The following is an 18,296-nucleotide window of genomic DNA, read 5'->3' as shown; positions in this document are numbered from 1 at the left end:
ATAGAAAAAAAAAGTCAATCTTCCTGTTCTATTTCTAAAGCTCCTTTTTCCATATAGCAGACAAAACTAAGTACTCACCTCTTACTGTATACATTACTGTATATGTATACATATTTTACACAGATATATAATCTTGTTTCTAGGGAAAAAAACATGTTCTTGATGGAAGAATAGGAAGAAAACAAATTCTACACACAAAGATGCGGTGTTTTTGTTTTAATCTTACTACTACTATGCAACATGACTATACTAATCAGCAAACTTTTAATTTCATAGTCTATAATCTGAAATGATTTAAAGGTAAAGCTCTCAGTCTTAACTCAAGTAATAGTTTTATATCTGTTCCAAATCATACTATCTTACTATTATGTGTAATTAGAATTTTACAGTGGGTCAAGACAACAGTTTAAATCATTAGTGGTCCACTGAACCAAACATGCGAAGGAACATAAATGATTTGAAAATCCTACCCAGAACTGACCAACAGAAAACAAAGCTGAAATTCCACTCGTGTATTAACAACATTGAACTTTGCTGCTTATTTTTTTCATTTATTTCAACACTACAATTAACTTCTTAAGATATAAAGATTCCCACTTGAAAAATGGGAATAGCTTTTAATAATAAAATGTTACCTATGTCACAGATAATCCATAAAGTTTTTTAAAACAGGATTTAGACCAATCATGCACAGGTGAACACTTTAAGTTCCATTTTTACTTGGACAGAAGTTTCTGGGGGGAAAAAAATCTATTTTAGTCTCTCTCAATTCCACTTAAAAGGTGCTTGTACTACACCTGTAACGATATCATCCAGGAATAGAATATAGTCTAGTATACACTCAAACATCCACAAATGAAAATTCTTAAATAAACAAATGAAAAGACATTACAAAGATCAACATTACCAGCCATGACAATAAAAGACTTGGAGGGGGGAATAGCCAGTGATCTTTGAAGTCTTTTGATCCATACAGACATGAAAGGTCATAAATGAGTGTCATCTTTCAAATCCAGTTGTGCTAGCGGACAGTATTACAGTTCCCAAGCAGAGTTTACTCCTTGGGAATTCAGCTGCCTTAGGCACCCTGAGCAAAGTCACATGAAATAGCTGCAGAAGTATATGAGAGGTGACATACAGACTTTGCCCGCACAGCCTGTTAGAAGATCATTGCTCAACTGTCTGTAGGAAGGAATGTCACCATCTACAGTGCCAATAATCTCACTCAGGACAGTCATTTGTAAAGTGAACACCTATCCATGGCTTGAAATTAATTTGCACTGACCTAAATCCATCTAAGAAGGTGATCTAATCCTCATTAGTCTTAGAAACAGAAAAAGATAATTATGACTGCCACTAATTAAAAACATAAGATTTGTTTTCATACCTGTTTTCCCAACACATAGCCACTTAAGGAAAGAACACAAGAGGCTTCCATTTCATAAGTCTTGAATGAATTTATGTGGAGCCAGTTTGCTCAGATTTAGTAACAGCAAGTGCTTGCAGGTGTAAGTCACCTCCACACATAGAGATTGGAGACTAAGAACACATTCCCACTTTTTCCCCCTCACAGACTTGCTGTTCCAAGGCAATTTTTCCACCACTGAGCTCCAGATATTCTCACTAGCATTCTTACCTGTTAAATGAAAAATTGAAGACAAAGTAGTCTCACATGAGGGGGAAAAAAAAAAGAAGTGAACATTTTTTATAGCTAATAAAGTTGCACCCCATTAATTGGTAAAAATATTTCCCACACAGAGTTATGCTATATGTTCACTAGGTTTTAAGGTCTTCGATGGAAGACATCACCTCGTGCCTTTTAACCGACAGTTTTCCTTCATCACAGAAACAAACAGAAAAAAAAAAGAAGAATGCATTCTATCACGGCACAAAAAAAACCCCTTTCTGTTCGTTACTTTTTTTTCCCCTCTCAAATACTTACTCGTATAAACTTTCATATTGCAGGTAATTCCAAATAAGTGACCTTATCAAGTCTGGAGATATCTCATAACACTGTTTATAAAGGCAGTTGATAACCAGTCTCACATGATCACCCTTGGTGAACTACTTTTACCAGGTTCTTCAAAAAGGTTACAGACATATTGCAAATATATCTTCCAGTAAGTAGAGGAAATATCACAACTGATAACATAAAAATTGAAAAAGGAAAAGCTGCTGGTGTGACTACATTAGATCAGGTCAAGATGACTGCTATCTCCGCCTTATCTGTTCTGAAAGTTGAATAGTTCTCATTACTCAAAAACATTTTTTACAAAGATCAGTAACCTAAAACTGACACCTTGGACTGGAATATACTGAGTGAGGAAACAACTTTCTTAGACCCGCAGAACACCCTTGTCATCCTTTGACCTTCCACAATGAGGCACATATCAAATGCTGTGGCAAATATATAGTGTAACTCAAACCATTCTGCAACTAGTGGGCCCAGGAATTGCATCTTAATTTGAAAGTTAACAAAAGATATGTTCTTCTGATCCAGAAGATCGAACTTAGTCTGTTAAGCCCCAAAACAAATCTAAAATATTCGGGGGCTCTGAAGAACCTTATCTTGAATAATTCTTTCTTAAAAAATGGGACCGAAATAACTTTGGCAAGTTCTGATGGGTCAACAACAATCTTAAGACAAACTTATCGGGCACACGAAGAGAGAATATGCCACCTGTAAGAAAAGTATACAGTATCTTCTGAAGTAATCTTTATGTTGAAAGTGCGCCAGTAACTGCAACGTTCAAGAATGTGAGTGCTCACTGGGCACTTTAGGCAAGAAGAAGTGGTGCTGTTGAATCACTCAAACACCAGGTCAAAGCCAAAGCTCATCAAATGACAAAGATGTTAGTTTGCAGGAAAATGGATGTTTGCCTGATTGCTAGAGACAAGATGGGGATCTACAGATGTGAAGAAGCAAGTGGAAGGTTGGAGGTTTTGAATCTAAGGGTTTGATCCACAGAGTCCTTACAGAATGGCAATAAGAAGCTGGTCAAATATATGTGCAGCATAAATAAGAGAGGCTATCTGTGCTGCTATGTGCAGCATAAAAAATAAAGGGTTAACTCAATATATTATTCTACTTCAGACTACAATTACAAAAAGAAGGTTCAAAAAAGCACTGGAAAAAATAGAAAAAGATCTTTAGAACTAAAGAATCACAGAATATGTAAAGAAAGGTTTCTAACTGTGACTTGCTCTCTGTCAAGGGACACAGAAATTGTCAGAAGAGTCTACGTGTCTCCTTTAGAGAAAGTGGCGGAGGGTTACCTCCACTGGCAATGCCTAGGTCTGAACCTGCAATTGTGAAGCCGCAGTGCTGGTTAAAAAGAGGAGAGAAGTTACTGTTTTGATATACCAACACCAGCAACATTCAAGAAACAGCAAGTTTACAGCCAATGGTGTGAAACTCATTATCAAGGCCAAAAGTCGTCTCTACTGAAATTGGAGCTATGAACCCAAAGCCTAGACTTTTAGCTTAGACTTAGTGTAGACTTTTAGCTTCCAAAAATCTGTAACTTAAACTGCTAGTACTACGGAGTAGCAAAGTCGAAAATACTTAGATTGTGGCTTTTCCATGGTTTCCATAAATCTTCACCATCTTGTCATGGTCACTCTACACACAATTTAGCAGTACTACATGATAGCTGTATAATTCACTAGTTTGTCATGTATTTCATGTTAATATATTTTACAATCATTTTTAACTGAACTGACACTTTACATTTAATATATTATACAGTAAAAATCCCCTTGAGAGGATGAAGTGGAGTTATGCAAGCATATCTAGATTTCCATTTAAATTTAGACCTTATACTATCCCACTGTCATTTTTTCTTTTAAAATACAGGAATTAGGAAGGCACGCAGGAGGAGAGAAGCAAAACAATGTTGTGTCAAAAAAAAAAAAAAATTGGATTTGCTGTTTCCACTTCTTCAAAAAGCACACCCTAAACCAAGCTGAGGGTTAAACCCCTAAATTTAAAAAGACAAAACTAAAAACAGACTATATTCTACGCAGCAATGAACAAACTACCTGGGTCATCAGCAGGATATATGCACAAATGATGTGTTACTTTTCAACACCAGCGCTAACGTTTTACTCCCAAAAATAAACATATACATTTTTAATTGCAATAGTTGTCTCTTGAAGTCCATGGAATTTAAATTATGCATATGTTTATGTTTAAATTATGTATATGTTTAACTGCTTTGCTAGATTACAAACACACTAATCATAAAACTTTCAGATTTCTGAAAAACTCAAATATTACTTGAGATTTACGTGTTATCTTCACACATGTAGTCTTAACACATTATTATATATTTAATTCAGGCCTCTGGATACCCAAATCAATAGTTAAAAATATTACCTGGATCATTATGCGAGTGAGGCACAACAAAAACCTGAAGTGGTTCACCATCCCATTCATTTTCATTGTATGTGATATCAAATCCTTGTTTCCAAACACCACCATCTGGATTATCGAAAGGAAGAATGTCATAGACATCCAACATCTAAAAAGGGAAAAAGGAATATGCAACATAAATTCACACATACATACAAGAAAGTATGCCATTAACGCTATTAAAACCACAGATGATTTTGTCAAAATCCAGTAACAATACTGTTTGTTCCTGACCCTGGGAGAGATTAATCATAAAAGCTGACATATAAAAAGAAGTTTCAAGTTAAACTAGGACAATCAAAGCACTGGCAGCTGGATAAAACCACTTGACAGATTTCATTCTGAGGTACAGACCAAAACTGATTAGATAAAGAGTTAGCAAGAGACCTGAAAGAAGCAACCAAACAGATGCCAGATCATAAAAGCACTGAGGGCCTGTAGCTTATGTACGGAGAATATTATGCAAATAGGAGAATATACTAAATAGAGAAATGTAGAAAATAGTTAGGAAAAAATAAATAGTCAGTATTAAAAGAGAATATCATTGGACTGAGGAAAAAGGCTAACAAAAAGGAAAAGAAATAAATCATCAAAAAAAATTCAGAGCTATAATGAAGAGCTATGATAAGCAGCTGTTTTTATAGCTTCTGCTGTCCAGTATATTATTTATTCAAGGAAAAATATCTTTAATTTGTGCATGCAAACAATAAGCTTACAGGTAAATAAACTCCTGTAACACTATATAGTACTCATGAAGCTCACATACCAATAGCTAACTTCAAAAACGATAACTTCAAAAAAGATACTTCCAATGTAAGCTTAAAACAAACTTGCCAGTTCTCATTTTCTTTTTTGATAAGGTTTTGCCTTCTTTCCTAAAAATATACTGAATTTCCTGAATAATAAATATGAGTAACCAGATTAAAAAAAAAATCCTATTTGGTGTGCAAAGTTTGGAAAAAGCTTGGAAAAAGCTTTGATAGGCAAAGTTTATTTCCAAGTAAGAATGTGTACTGGGTGAACAGGAGAAAACATCCGTAGTTATTGAAGATGGAGCCTATTTTACTGACTTCCAAGGCCTCATATCTGCCATTTAAAGTACTGGAAGGAAGACAAGAGAGCATTCTTAGCTGAAGAAGTCAATATCAGCGCATTTAGGGACTACTTCAGAAACAAAGTTTAAAAAACAAAGGTGATATAGCTGGTAAAAATGACATCAGAACATTCTTCCTCTCAATGGTAACACAAGAACAATCAAAACATTGGTATGACATTTAATGCATTTTCCAAAAAAAAAAAAAAAAAAAAAAAAAAAAAAAAAAAGAAAAAAAAAAAAAAAAAAAAAAAAAAAAAAAAAAAAAAAAAAAAAAAAAAAAAAAAAAAAAAAAAAAAGCAGTCTCTCTTTTAATAGATTCTGACAACTGGTCCTGTAACTAAATTCTACAGTATAGCGTTTTTTATGAATGTATTAGGAAAATAAATTATTAGGCAAGCTTTTGGAGTTACCAGTTATCATATGTTTGAAAAAGCTATCCACTGAATATGACATCCTTTTTGGGAAAAAATCTGAACAACAGGAAGACACCTACTTGAGAGAAATGTAATTTAAATATATAAAGCACACAGTTTTTTGTATTTTAACATAAAGACGACTGTACATGCAAATAACTGCGAAAGAGAGAAAACAAAGAGTTTATGGAAAGAAAGCAATCTAAGGTAGTTGTGCAGGAAAGGCAATGGTGTAAGAAACAACCACAAAATGTTATGTACCTCTCAGCTAACATGCATACCAATTGTTTCTTAAGGTCTCCCCTAAAAATATCTTAAATTCTCCTCTGACATTCCAATATGGCTTGGATCTCCTGTGCTCTATTTCAGGTAAAAAAGCACTTCCCAGTTAACTCTACACCTCAGAATCTGTAAACTGATCTACTCATTCGAAGGTATGTCACTTCTCTATTAAGCGAGCTCTGCAAATATATGTAAGAGCATATCCTAACGTACAATGAGAAAATAAGTCATAATAAGTCAAATAATGACTTATAATAATACCAATAATGAAAAATAAGTTAAATTCTAAAAATGCAATGAGCTGTGCAACAAACACATGCTTTCACTGCAAATTCCTGCAGCTTCGTATTTAAAGACGAGAAGGTACTCATCGACATCAAAGAAACAATTTCCTCCTCCTAAGCAATTCTTTCAATCTCTCTAACAAGATGTTTCCTCACATAAGGAAAAGAAGTCTGAAACATTACACAAAGGTTGGCTTCACTGAAGAATAATGATGAGGTTAAAAAAGATGGCATGAGACAACTGTAGCAGTTCACCGCTTCCAAAAACGAGGAAGGTACTGTTTCATCCCAATTCCACCTCTTACCTGGTTCCAGCTCAGGTACTTCCTAAAACCTCTAAGTTAATTCACATCACTAGAGCTCCAAAAAAAAAAAAAAAAAAAAAAAAGTAATCCATGAAAAAAAAAAGTCTCTTGGATTAGTAAACTGAATTAGCTCTTGGAGCAATCTGAGAAATGCTAGACTTGAAGCTGAATCAAGTACACATTGAGTGGAAGAAGGAAACAAACTAGGAAGGTTGTGTGTAAAAGTGACATGCAGATTCTGTCACTCCAAAGCCTTTTCAGTAATGGCTTTGATAGTCAGATGGTCAAAAACTGACAGCACCAGACATAATAGGAGCAGTTTTTAATGTACTACTCCACTCTAATAACAGTTTTAAATGTAAAAAGAAAGAAGAATCATCTGCTAATGAAAACAGGGGTTAGATGTCGCTAACAAAGAAAAGTAGCTTTTGCTGTGATTTTAAGCACTTGAAAAATCATTTTTTAAATAGGCAGGAATTTTTAATATGCCAAGTCCTCTGATTTCTTGGGCTGACCATGTTAAGCTAACTGTTAGCAAAAGTGCATTCCCTAGATATTTCATTTAAGAATAACTTCATTAAAACTTATGCAGAAGAAGATCACTGGGGAATTTTCTAACATCTCTCCAAAAAAGTATTTCAGTGGAAAAACACATTAAGATATAATTATACACCTGACAAGCAACTTCCTTCAACTGTCACATCTACAAATATAATCTACTGGAGTCACTTAACACAAACTCATAGGAGTTAAAGTCTTCTCATAATAAATGAATTCCTTTAAACATGGAAACCTGAGGAAAAAAATACAGATATCTGAAAGCCTAAAGATACTAAGGTTTTTAGCTTAAGATACAGAGAAAAGTAAGTAGTGTTACAATACAGGCCACTATAATCCTAATGCTGATCCTAGCAGTAACCCAGTTAGACTTATAATGTACGTACTCTAAATATCAACAAGATGATCTGGTAAGGGTTGTAAAGTCACAAGTGTGCCAGCACTGACTCTACCTTAAGACAATATTCCTAACACAGCAAAACAGATGCAGTGCTTTCAATATCACCATTTTTAGGTCAGGTGGAAGAGGGCAAAGAAAGGCTGTACAGCTAACAGACTAATTTCATACTTTCCAGCTTTTTTTAATTTGATTTTGAAGAACCACAATTATTGGTTCTTCAGAAATGGCAGTTTCAGAAGAGAATCAAGTGCACACTATCTGTCAACTCTTTGTCAACTAGTTAACAACTCGTTACAAATAAACTGTGTCCTGGTGAAAAAGGACACAGAAAAGGCAAAAGTACTGACCAAATCCTTCACTGAAGTTTTTACTGGTAAGACTCACCATAAAGGAACTAAGCTCCTGCCAACAGAGAGATGTTTGCAGCAAAGAGGACTTACCCTTACTAAAGGAGGATCAGGTAAGGGAACACTTAAAACAAGTTGAACCCAAACAAGCCCACATGCCCCCACATGATAATCACAGAATGGTTGAGGTTGGAAGGGACCCCTAGAGATCATCTAGCCCAACTCCCCTGCTCCAGAAGGGACACCCAGAGCACGGGGCACAGGGCGGCATCCAGGTGGGTTTGGAAGATCTCCAGAGAAGGAGACTCCACAGCCTCCCTGGGCAGCCTGTTCCAGGGCTCTGGCACCCTCACAGGAAAGAAGTTATTCCTCACATGGAGATGGAACTGCCTATGTTTCAACTTACACCCATTGCCCCTTGTCCTATCACTGGCTACCACTGAAAAGACTTTAGCCCTTTCCTCCCTACATACCCCCTTCATGTACTTACACATATGAATCAGATCCCCTCTCAGCCTTCTTTTCTCCAGACTAAATAGGCCCAACTCAGTCTCTCCTCTTAGGAGAGATGCTTCAGTGCCTTAATCACCTTGGTTGCCCTCTACTGGACCCTCTCTAGAAGCTCCACGTCCCTGTTGTACTGGGCAACCCAAAACTTCACAAAAATAATAAGATAAACCTATGAAAGTCAAGGGAACTGGCCAATATCATTGCAAATGTCATCTCTATCTTTAAAAAGGGCAAGAAAGGGAATGTGGAAAAGTACCAAGCCTGTTAGTTTCACTTCAATCCATGAAAAGGTGATGTGGCAGCTGAATCTGCATACTGTTCTCAGACATATGAGGAACAGGAAGGCAGCTTGGAGTAGCCATTAATTCACAACAAGGAAATCATGTTTTACCAACCCAATAGCCTTCTGTAGCTAGACAAGGAGAAAATAGTGAATGTTTTTGTTATCTTTGTTACTTTGACTTTCAGCAGAAATTCACCAAGGGAAAGTCATGTTTGATCAACTATTTTATTATTTCAACAACGATAACATATTTGCTTAAACTCACTTATATCCATTCTTATGTATGACTCATGGGTGGGGCTTAATTTCTCATGCAAGGCTTCTTCTACACACCACTTTCTGCACACTGCAACATCTTAGTCTTAACAGTTCACAGCATACCTGAGTATACGACTGGTCATGCGACTAAGAAAAGCCATTAACACAATGCTTATTTGATTCTGAGTCTAAGGGCTGGCACAGTTCTTTGAAATAACTGGCTCAGTATGAATCAGCAGAAAAAACGAAAAAGAAAAAAGTTGTCCAAGAAAAAATAAGGATGCCAGAACCTCCACTGAAATCCAAACAAGCCAGATGAGGCTGAAATCACAATTACACCAAGACATCCAGAAGACAGACAGGTGTTAAATCAGTCATTTCACGGTGACACAGTGGTGGGAGTTTACTACAGGCCGCCTGACCAGGACGAGGAAGTGGATGAAGCCTTCTACGGGCAGCTGCGGGAAGCCTCCCAATCACAGGCCCTGGTCCTCCTGGGGGACTTCAACCACCCTGATATCTGCTGGGAAAACCACATAGCCAGGAACAGACAGTCCAGAAGGTTCCTGCAGAACATTGCAGATAATTTCTTGATACAGGTGGTTAATGAGTCAACAAGAGGAGGGGACACTGCTAGACCTGATACTAACAAACAGAGATGGTCTAGTGGGAAATGTGAGGGTTTGGGGCAGTCTGGGGAGCAGCGACCACGAGATGTTGGAATTCACGATCCGGCGTGGAGGAAGCGGGGCAAGAAGTAGGATAGCTACCCCGGACTTCAAGAGAGCCAACTTCGACCTCTTCAGGGAGCTCCTTGCAGCAGTCCCCTGGGTCAGGGTCCTAGAAGAAAAGGGAGTCCAGAAGAGCTGGCTGATATTCAAGCACAGAATCACAGAATATTCAAGGTTGGAAGGGACCTCTAGAGGTCATCTAGTCCAACCTTCCTGCTCAAGCAGGCACACCTACAGCATGTGGCACAGGGTGGCATTCAGGCGGGTTTTGAAGACCTCCAGAGAAGGAGACTCCACAACTTCCCTGGGCAGCCTGTGCCAGGGCTCTGGCACCCTCACAGGAAAGAAGTTCCTCCTCACCTGGAGACGGAACTTCCTGTGCTCCAGCTTATAGCCATTACCCCTCGTCCTGTCGCTGGCCACCAATGAAAACAGCCTGTCCCCTTCCTTGTCACCACTTCCTCCAAGCTCAGGATCGGTGTATTCCAACAAAAAAAGTGGTCGAGTAAGCAGGGCAGGAGACCTGTGTGGATGGACAAGGAGCTGCTAGGCAAAGTTAACAAGAAAAAAAAAAGAGTGTACAGCTTGTGGAAGAAGCGACAGGCCACGTGGAAAGAATACAGGCGCATCGTCAAAGAACACAGATGCGAAATGAGGAAGGCCAAAGTCCGGGTGGAATTAGAGTTGGCGAGGCTTGTCAGGGACAACAGGAAGGGTTTCTATAAGTATATCAATAGCAAGAGGAAGACGAGGGAAAATGTTAGTGCGCTGCTGAATGGGGAGGGGACCTTGGTGACGGAGGATGCCGAGAAGGCAGAGTTACTAAATGCCTTCTTTGCCTCTGTCTTTACTGCTAAGGCCACTCACCATGAACTGCAGGGCTCAAGTGGAAGAGACATAAATGGGCTAGAGGAAGACCTTCCGCGGGTTGAGAAGGATTGGGTTAGAGATCACTCACACAAACTGCCCACCCAAAAATCTATGGTCCCAGATGGGATGCACCCAAGAGTGCTGACAGAATTGGCCGAGGTTCTTGCTCAGCCTCTCTCCATCACCTTCAAGAGGTCCTGGAGAGCAGGGGAGGTGCCCGAGGACTGGAAAAGAGCCAACGTCACTCCAGTCTCCAAAAAGGGCAAGAGGGATGAGCCAGGCAATTACAGGCCGGTCAGCCTCACCTCCGTCCCTGGTGATGGAGCAGTTCATCCTAGAGAGAATCTCCAGGCACATGAAGAAGGTGTTGAGGAGCAGTCAGCACAGATTCCCCAAGGGGAAGTCATGTCTGACAAACCTCACAGCCTTCTATGATGGTGTGACAGGCTGGCTGGATGAGGGGAGAGCCGTGGATGTTGTCTACCTTGACTTCAGCAAGGCTTTTGACACTGTCTTCTATACTTCCCTCATATGGAAGCTCTGGGAGAGTGGACTAGATGAGTGCATGGTGAAGTGGATTGAGGGCTGGCTGGATGGCAGAGCTCAGAGAGTGGTGATAAATGGGGCCGAGTCCAGTTGGAGGCCTGTGGCTAGTGGTGTCCCCCAGGGATCAGTACTGGGCCCAGTGCTGTTCAACTTGTTCATCAATGACCTGGACAGAGGGCACCCTGAGCAAGTTTGCAGATGACACCAAGCTGGGTGGAGTGGCCGACACTCCGGAGGGCTGTGCTGCCATCCAGAGGGACCTGGACAAGCTGGAGAGTTGGGCAGAGAGGAACCTCCTGAGGTTCAACAAGGACAAGTGCAGGCTCCTGCACCTGGGCAGGAATAACCCCAGGCACCAGGACAGATTAGGGGTTGACCTGCTGGAGAGCAGCTCCATGGAGAGGGACCTGGGAGTCCTGGTTGACACCAAGTTACCCACGAGGCAGCAGTGCCCTCGTGGCCAAGAAGGCCCATGGGATCCTGGCTGCATCAGGAGGATGTTGCCAGCAGGTCAAGGGAGGTGATTCTGCCCCTCTGCTCAGCTCTGGTGAGGCCGCACCTGGAGTATTGGGGGCAGTTCTGGGCTCCCTGCAGTATAAGAGGGACATGGAGCTCCTAGAGAGGGTCCAGCGGAGGGCAACAAAGATGATTAAGGGAATGGAACATCTCTCGTATGAGGAGAGGCTGAGTGAGCTGGGCCTGTTTTCTCTGGAGAAGAGAAGGCTCAGAGGGGATATGATTTACGTGTGTTAGTTCATGAAGGGAGAATGCAGGCAAAAGGGGGACAAGCTCTTCTCATCAGTGGCCAGCGACAGGACGAGGGGAAATGGGTATAAGCTGAAACACAGGAAGTTCCATCTCTAGGTAAAGAGGAACTTCTTTCCTGTTAGGGTGACAGAGCAGTGGAACAGGCTGCCCAGGGAAGACTCTCCTTCTCTGGAGGTCTTCAGAACTTGCCTGGATGCCACCCTGTGCCACATGCTCTAGGTGTGCCTGCTTGAGCAGGAAGGTTGGACTAGATGACCTCTAGAGGTCCCTTCCAACCTTGAATATTCTGTGATTCTGTGATCCTATAGAAACTGCTCAAGACATTAACTACAAATTATATCTGCCGTTTGACCAGGTGAAATGACTGCTGCAAGTTAAGAATGGGTTCTGAGTCAGAAAGAAGCAAAGGAGGTTAAAGATAAATATTTCCTTCTGCTATAGAAACAGGCATAGTTTGTTCCTCTTCTGAACATCTTTAACAGTGATTTATGCTCCACATTTTTAAAAATACTAATATGAATAGGCAAATTGATGCTTCAGTAATTGGGGGGGGAGGGGAAGATGAAGCATGCTACATTGTCTTAAGAGACTTTAGAGCTCATTATGATAGTTATTGAGAATTCTATCTTCTTGGGATGTAAATCTCAGATATTTTTTGAACTATTGCTCTAAAGAAATGTCAAGTCATGTCCATACTAGAGCCAAAGTTTCCATTCAGTCGATTTTACAAACTAACTTTGAGTATGACATTTTCGTCTTTGAGATGCGGTACGCATTAGGCTTCAATTTGAACAATATCAATTCTCAATTCAAAATAATATCCTTGCTACTAACAAACATCACATGTAACATAGTATCATTTCTTGTTCTACAATTCTTTTAATGTAAAAGAAAAATAATCTAGCTGTCTAATCAAGATTTGGGGGACTCTGATATCAGTAACTTTTTTCCTCCAGCTTTGGCATAGAAAATGTCTTTTTAATGGATATTCAGGTCTATTGCAATGGTCTCTACAACGTGGTAAAATGTAATAATGATTTCCCAGAATTTATTCAGTAAAAGCTCTTTTTTCTTCATTTTCCAAAGTGATATTTTTATTCAAACACATTCTTGTCTTACATATGTGCTCCCTCATCTCTTCCTAGTTTCTCATTTCATTCTCATACACCCACTCTAAATTAACAGGGAAAAAGGTGAAGATTTGTACTTATAAGTTCATGTTTGTAAACAGCGGATAATTATCATTAACCAGCTATAACATAGTTGATTAAGGATTTATAAATTTGAAATCAATATGCTTCTGTCTTTTAAAAGACCTGAAAAAAAATTTTTTTGATTAATCTTGTGGCCATGGTGATTGATCACCATCAGCCATGGTGAAGTGTTAAACAATGGAGCTACATTCAAACACAATAATTTAGATCAATTACTTAAGTTTTTTGTTAGAGGAATTCCAAAGTCCTGAGCTTAGATTCCTTAACCAGTTTAAGGAATCTACACTTATGCAGGTTGAAAAATTGCACTTTGCAGTATAAATGCAGCAGCAAAATAATTGAATGATCATGGCGGAAGAGCTTTAATTCAATGACATAAAGAACATGAGAAACTTCCATTCTTGTACAAAGCAAGAAAAGACCAGTATGGGCAATGAAACATGAAGAACATTCCCCGTTAAACTTGTTATTTGCATATATTATATATAACTTCAGAAATAAAGGAAATGAACAAAAAGCAGCTCAGACACTACAACCTAAGAAGCCATTAATTGCAAGGATAACCAAAATGAGCTCATCAAATGTATGCTTTAAACGGCACACATATGAAGCAAACCGTAAGGACAGCTTAAAGAAATGAGTTTTACTTTCCATCTGTAACAGGCTTACAATGTGTCCAGCAATTTAAGACAAAAAGCTTTATTTATAAACATGAACTGTCATGAATTTAGTTCTCATTTATTTCTAGTATACCTAAAAAGGTACATTTGCTAAAGTGGTAACAGGCTGTACGAGGGAATAACTTGTTAAAATACAGTAACTTAAATTTGTAATCTTATATCAGTACTAACTTTTCTGCACAGATATCTTAATGTACATTATAAATACAATCAGTCAGATTTTACTGCCTTTAAATAACTAGTTTCTCCATAAATTGCATACTGAGATAGTAAAAAATTACCTATCTCAGAACATCTTAAAAGCACTATAAAAGAAACATCAGTTGTTGTAACATTAATATTTATTCATCCTGAGTCCACTGTCTTTCTCCTACAGTAAAAATACATTCACTACCAGAATGAGAAAGATGGACGTCAAAATTTAGAGTACCGTGCATATTCATAATATCCCACAAGACCTCTCCCAAAACAGCAGATATCACTAACCAAAATACTCCTTTAAAAATGAATAGGTAAGAGTCAATGAACTCACAAACCTCACTAGTAAGCAGTAAGTTTACTACTAAGTAAAATAATTTGAACAATTGAGTATTTGACTTTAAAAATCAATCTGGTTTACGACAACAAGCCAACACGATAAACAACTAACATTCTTCACTCCTGATCAAGTCAAACCAAAGTGCCTATAATAGTATAGCAATACACAGAAGTAATATTCAAAAGGGGGTACTTGGGATTCTGTAATGATTATTTCTTAAGCATGTTTTGTCAGTCCCTCAAGTCTCATGTATGTATCCATCCCTAAAGACATTTTTCTATTTCCAGCTTCTTTAAGATCAGTTTCAAAAGAATTCTGGAAGGATGTCAGAAACTGTCAAATAAAGAAATTCTTTCTAAAGAACTTCTGATAGTACTCAACATTAATCTCACTTTAATCATTTCAGCATGCTTCTCCTCAATATTTATAGAAATGCCAAGTCATCATAATCACAAATTCATTTTCTATCCCATGTAGAAAAGATAATAAAGGAAGAGTTTCACAAAAATTTTACTTAAGCATAACAATTCATAACCTAAACAATTCTGTTATGTCTTAGAATACAGCAATGGTTCTTAGGAGCAAAGTTTTACTCCGTATGCTTGCAGCAATATATAAGATAATGATATTCAGGGCTCCAGTTAGGATAAGAGAAAGACGTATTGCTTACCTGTACTCCTGAAACGCGACTTCTACTTTTTGAAGCAAACAAACAATCCTCAGAATCAATTGCAAGCACAACTGAAGCAGAAGGAAGAAGTTCAGACAGAGATCCCTGGCTGAAGTTTATAGCCTCAGGATTTCTTTGACCATCCTTTACTGACTCACTCAGATTAATCACAGAATCTCGTATGTTTGAAATAATCTCATTATTTTCTGCCAACAAGCGTTCTAAATGGTCTATTTTTTCTTGCAATATTGAAAGTTGGCCCTGTAAAAGAAAAACGGAAAAAACCTGTCAGGTCAATTCTTCACATAATTTTTTAATTTCAGTTCCACTACAGTTTATCCTCACATACAGTTCTTTTTTTGTTGTTATTGTACAGGACAAACTATGCAAGAAATTGAATCAACACATGAAACCTACTGACATAATAAATAAACAAAAGACATCTTCCACTACAAATTGGAATTCATAGCACATGATATTATTAATGATACAGGTATGTTTTTAAAAGGTCACCCTCTTTCAGGCACCAATAATTCCAACTTTAACTTTCCTGTCCAAAGATTTGCAAAAATCTAGTCTTTTTATTTATCACATCAGAATGATCTTTTGATCCTAAAAAGGATAGCCACTTTTTAGGAAGTAGCAGCATCATATAGAATGACATTTATAAGACGTATGAATCTTATAAATCTGTACAAATAAAACCATCAAATGGCACATTTTTAAACTTTTCTATACAGATACCAAGTTTCTTATATTCAATAAAAGACAGAAAAATTAATAAAAGCATTTAATATGAGAGAAAAAGATCCCTTAACTGCCTAGCCATACCAGAAATCTGTATAATTGGACATTTGCAAACATTAAAATAATCCTATAAAAGTCAGCTTAAATTTACTACTCTTTCTGCCAGCTCATTTATTACTGAAGAGAGATTTTGTGGCTGGTTCTAGCGCACACAACAACAGGGAGGATAGAGAATAATATAGGTATGAAATGAAAGAAATCACGCAACCGCCAACTAGATCAAATAGAAATACAGACACTTCACAGAAGTGTTAGCACCTGAAGTTAGCAACTGAACTGTTGGATTATAGGAGGTAGCATAACAGAAGCAGAAGGTCTCAGAGTGCTACTGCTCTAACTACCCCTTTCAGTTTAGGAGATGAAGCTTTTCAGACACAAATGTGTTAGTTTTCACAAGAATTGTAAGAGGCTAGACCATTTAGTAGGTTTCCAAGATCAATGTAGCTCCAGAGTGATTTCTTTCCTCAGACTGACAATAATAACAATAGAGAGACTGAAATCCAATTACTTCATACTATTAAAATTGTGAACAGACCCCAAATACAAAATGTACAATTAAGATTTGTTAAAAAGATCTTACTGAAACAAAACCATCTGCAGATTTGGACATTTATATTTTATCTATTAAATACAGCATAAGTAACATTGATGCAGTAGAAGTAAATTGTTCTATGCTTTTTAATCAGTTAAACTTTTTCTTGCACCAATAATTTATTATATTGGCATATATTTGTACTATAGCATAGTATTAACAGCGGCCTCAGTAAATGTGTCTTTTCCCCCTTTTACAGCTGTTCCCTAGAGCAAAGCCTTTGCAACTTCCTTTAAGGTACAAGCTGATTTTTCCCAACGTCAAATGCCAAATTAGTTTATAAGTTCACTATTTCACTTTGCAAAGGATTAAGCCCCCTGTTTCAACTGTGACGTGCACTTTCTTTTGAATTATGTTCACTTTGAGAAGTCTCCAGGAATAAAAATCCCTTAAAAAAAATGCAATCCTATGATTCCATCTATACAGCAGGTCTTTGCAGTTCTATAAAGGATACGTTCTAGTATTTTTGAAACTCTGAAGTTTAAAAATTTGTTTGTTCATTCTATGACTGGAAAGTGCTGGGTTTTTTTTTCTATTTGTTTAATATATCCTGAAAGGAATAACAAGTTTCAAAATGCAACTCAGGTAAATACTCACTATTTTCTAAAAGACAGAAACGTATTTTGGCAATATTGTCGGATTAAACTAATTGATATGTAGGGCAAACATCTTAGAATCCAAACAGTTTAAAGGCCAATACTAGAAAGCTTTCAAATATATGAATTGTAAAGAAACAGTAAATCAATACACCGATGATTGGGTACTGGAAGGGGAAAAAAGAAAAGAAAAAAAAAAAAAAGAAAAAAAACTGTAGTTCCATGCCCCCTGGTGGCATACAAGAAACAAAAGAGACTAAAGTTTTTCAAATATTACATTGAAAGAAAGTATGCATTTCTAGAATTAGCATTTTCTCTTTCGATGTCCACAAAACCCCCAAAATAAAAGTTTCTACCATTCAGACGAGTAGTCTATTATGCCACTTACATAAAATAAAATACACAAAATATCGTTTGGGGCTTTACAGGTTGCCCAGCATCATTTTTCGTCTTTTAAATTCCTAAAAAGCTAAAATATAGCTACATCTACTCAAGTTATTAGCTGCTTCACTGCATATGGCTGGAGTTCAAAGTTACGAAATACTTTAGCTGTTGAAATGCTATCTGCAACTCTTACTCATGCCTTCACAAAATGTAAAATCAGACAAGTATTTTAAATGCATATTCCAATTCCATTCCTTCTGGAAATATTCTACACCTTTTTAAAAGAGAACAATTCCATACTGTTTAGCAATAGATTATTTGCCTAGTCATATGTTAAGACACATCTAGTCCATGTTATCTAATCAAGGATATTCTAACAGCAATCAGTAACTGATGCAAAGAGAAAAAAAAAAAACATTAAAAAGATACATTTACCCTGATTCTCGTTTTTCACATGCTCCCAACTTCCAGGAGAGACAGACCTCCAAAACACAATGGCACATCATATTAAGAAAGTCTAGATGGACCCCTCCTTGAATTTATTATGCCTTAAAACTCTAAATACACTAGGATAATAAGTCACATCTTATTGTGTATTATGTGAGAGAATACATTACTTTTTAAACTTTAAGCCAAGTTCCTTGCCTCTGTATTCTGAGGAATTTGTCCCTTGAGGATCTCCAAGCAGTAATGATTTTATAGACTACCATATCCCTCTATCAAGTAATTTATCTTCCAAGATGTAAAGTC

General features: G+C 37.6%; 1 protein-coding gene across 1 annotated transcript in view; it reads right to left on the bottom strand.

Moving 5' to 3' along the window:
* The window catches only part of MAN2A1 (mannosidase alpha class 2A member 1), a 99,415-nt gene extending 83,993 nt beyond the window's left edge, over window positions 1-15,422 (bottom strand). Inside the window, exons 1-2 of the mRNA XM_026044488.1 lie at window positions 15,168-15,422; window positions 4,379-4,523 (exon numbers count right to left, since the gene is read on the bottom strand). Of these exons, the coding sequence (XP_025900273.1) occupies window positions 4,379-4,523 (145 nt within the window). The 5' untranslated portion in view covers window positions 15,168-15,422. The remainder of the gene's footprint in view (window positions 1-4,378; window positions 4,524-15,167) is intronic.
* Between the last annotated feature and the right edge of the window lie 2,874 nt (window positions 15,423-18,296).

This window comes from Nothoprocta perdicaria, unplaced genomic scaffold (genome assembly GCF_003342845.1).
Source record: "Nothoprocta perdicaria isolate Ctin4 unplaced genomic scaffold, notPer1 scaffold_368, whole genome shotgun sequence".
NCBI lineage: Eukaryota > Metazoa > Chordata > Aves > Tinamiformes > Tinamidae > Nothoprocta > Nothoprocta perdicaria.
Note: the sequence above shows the minus strand (reverse complement) of the source record. Positions and strands in the feature narration are given on the sequence as shown.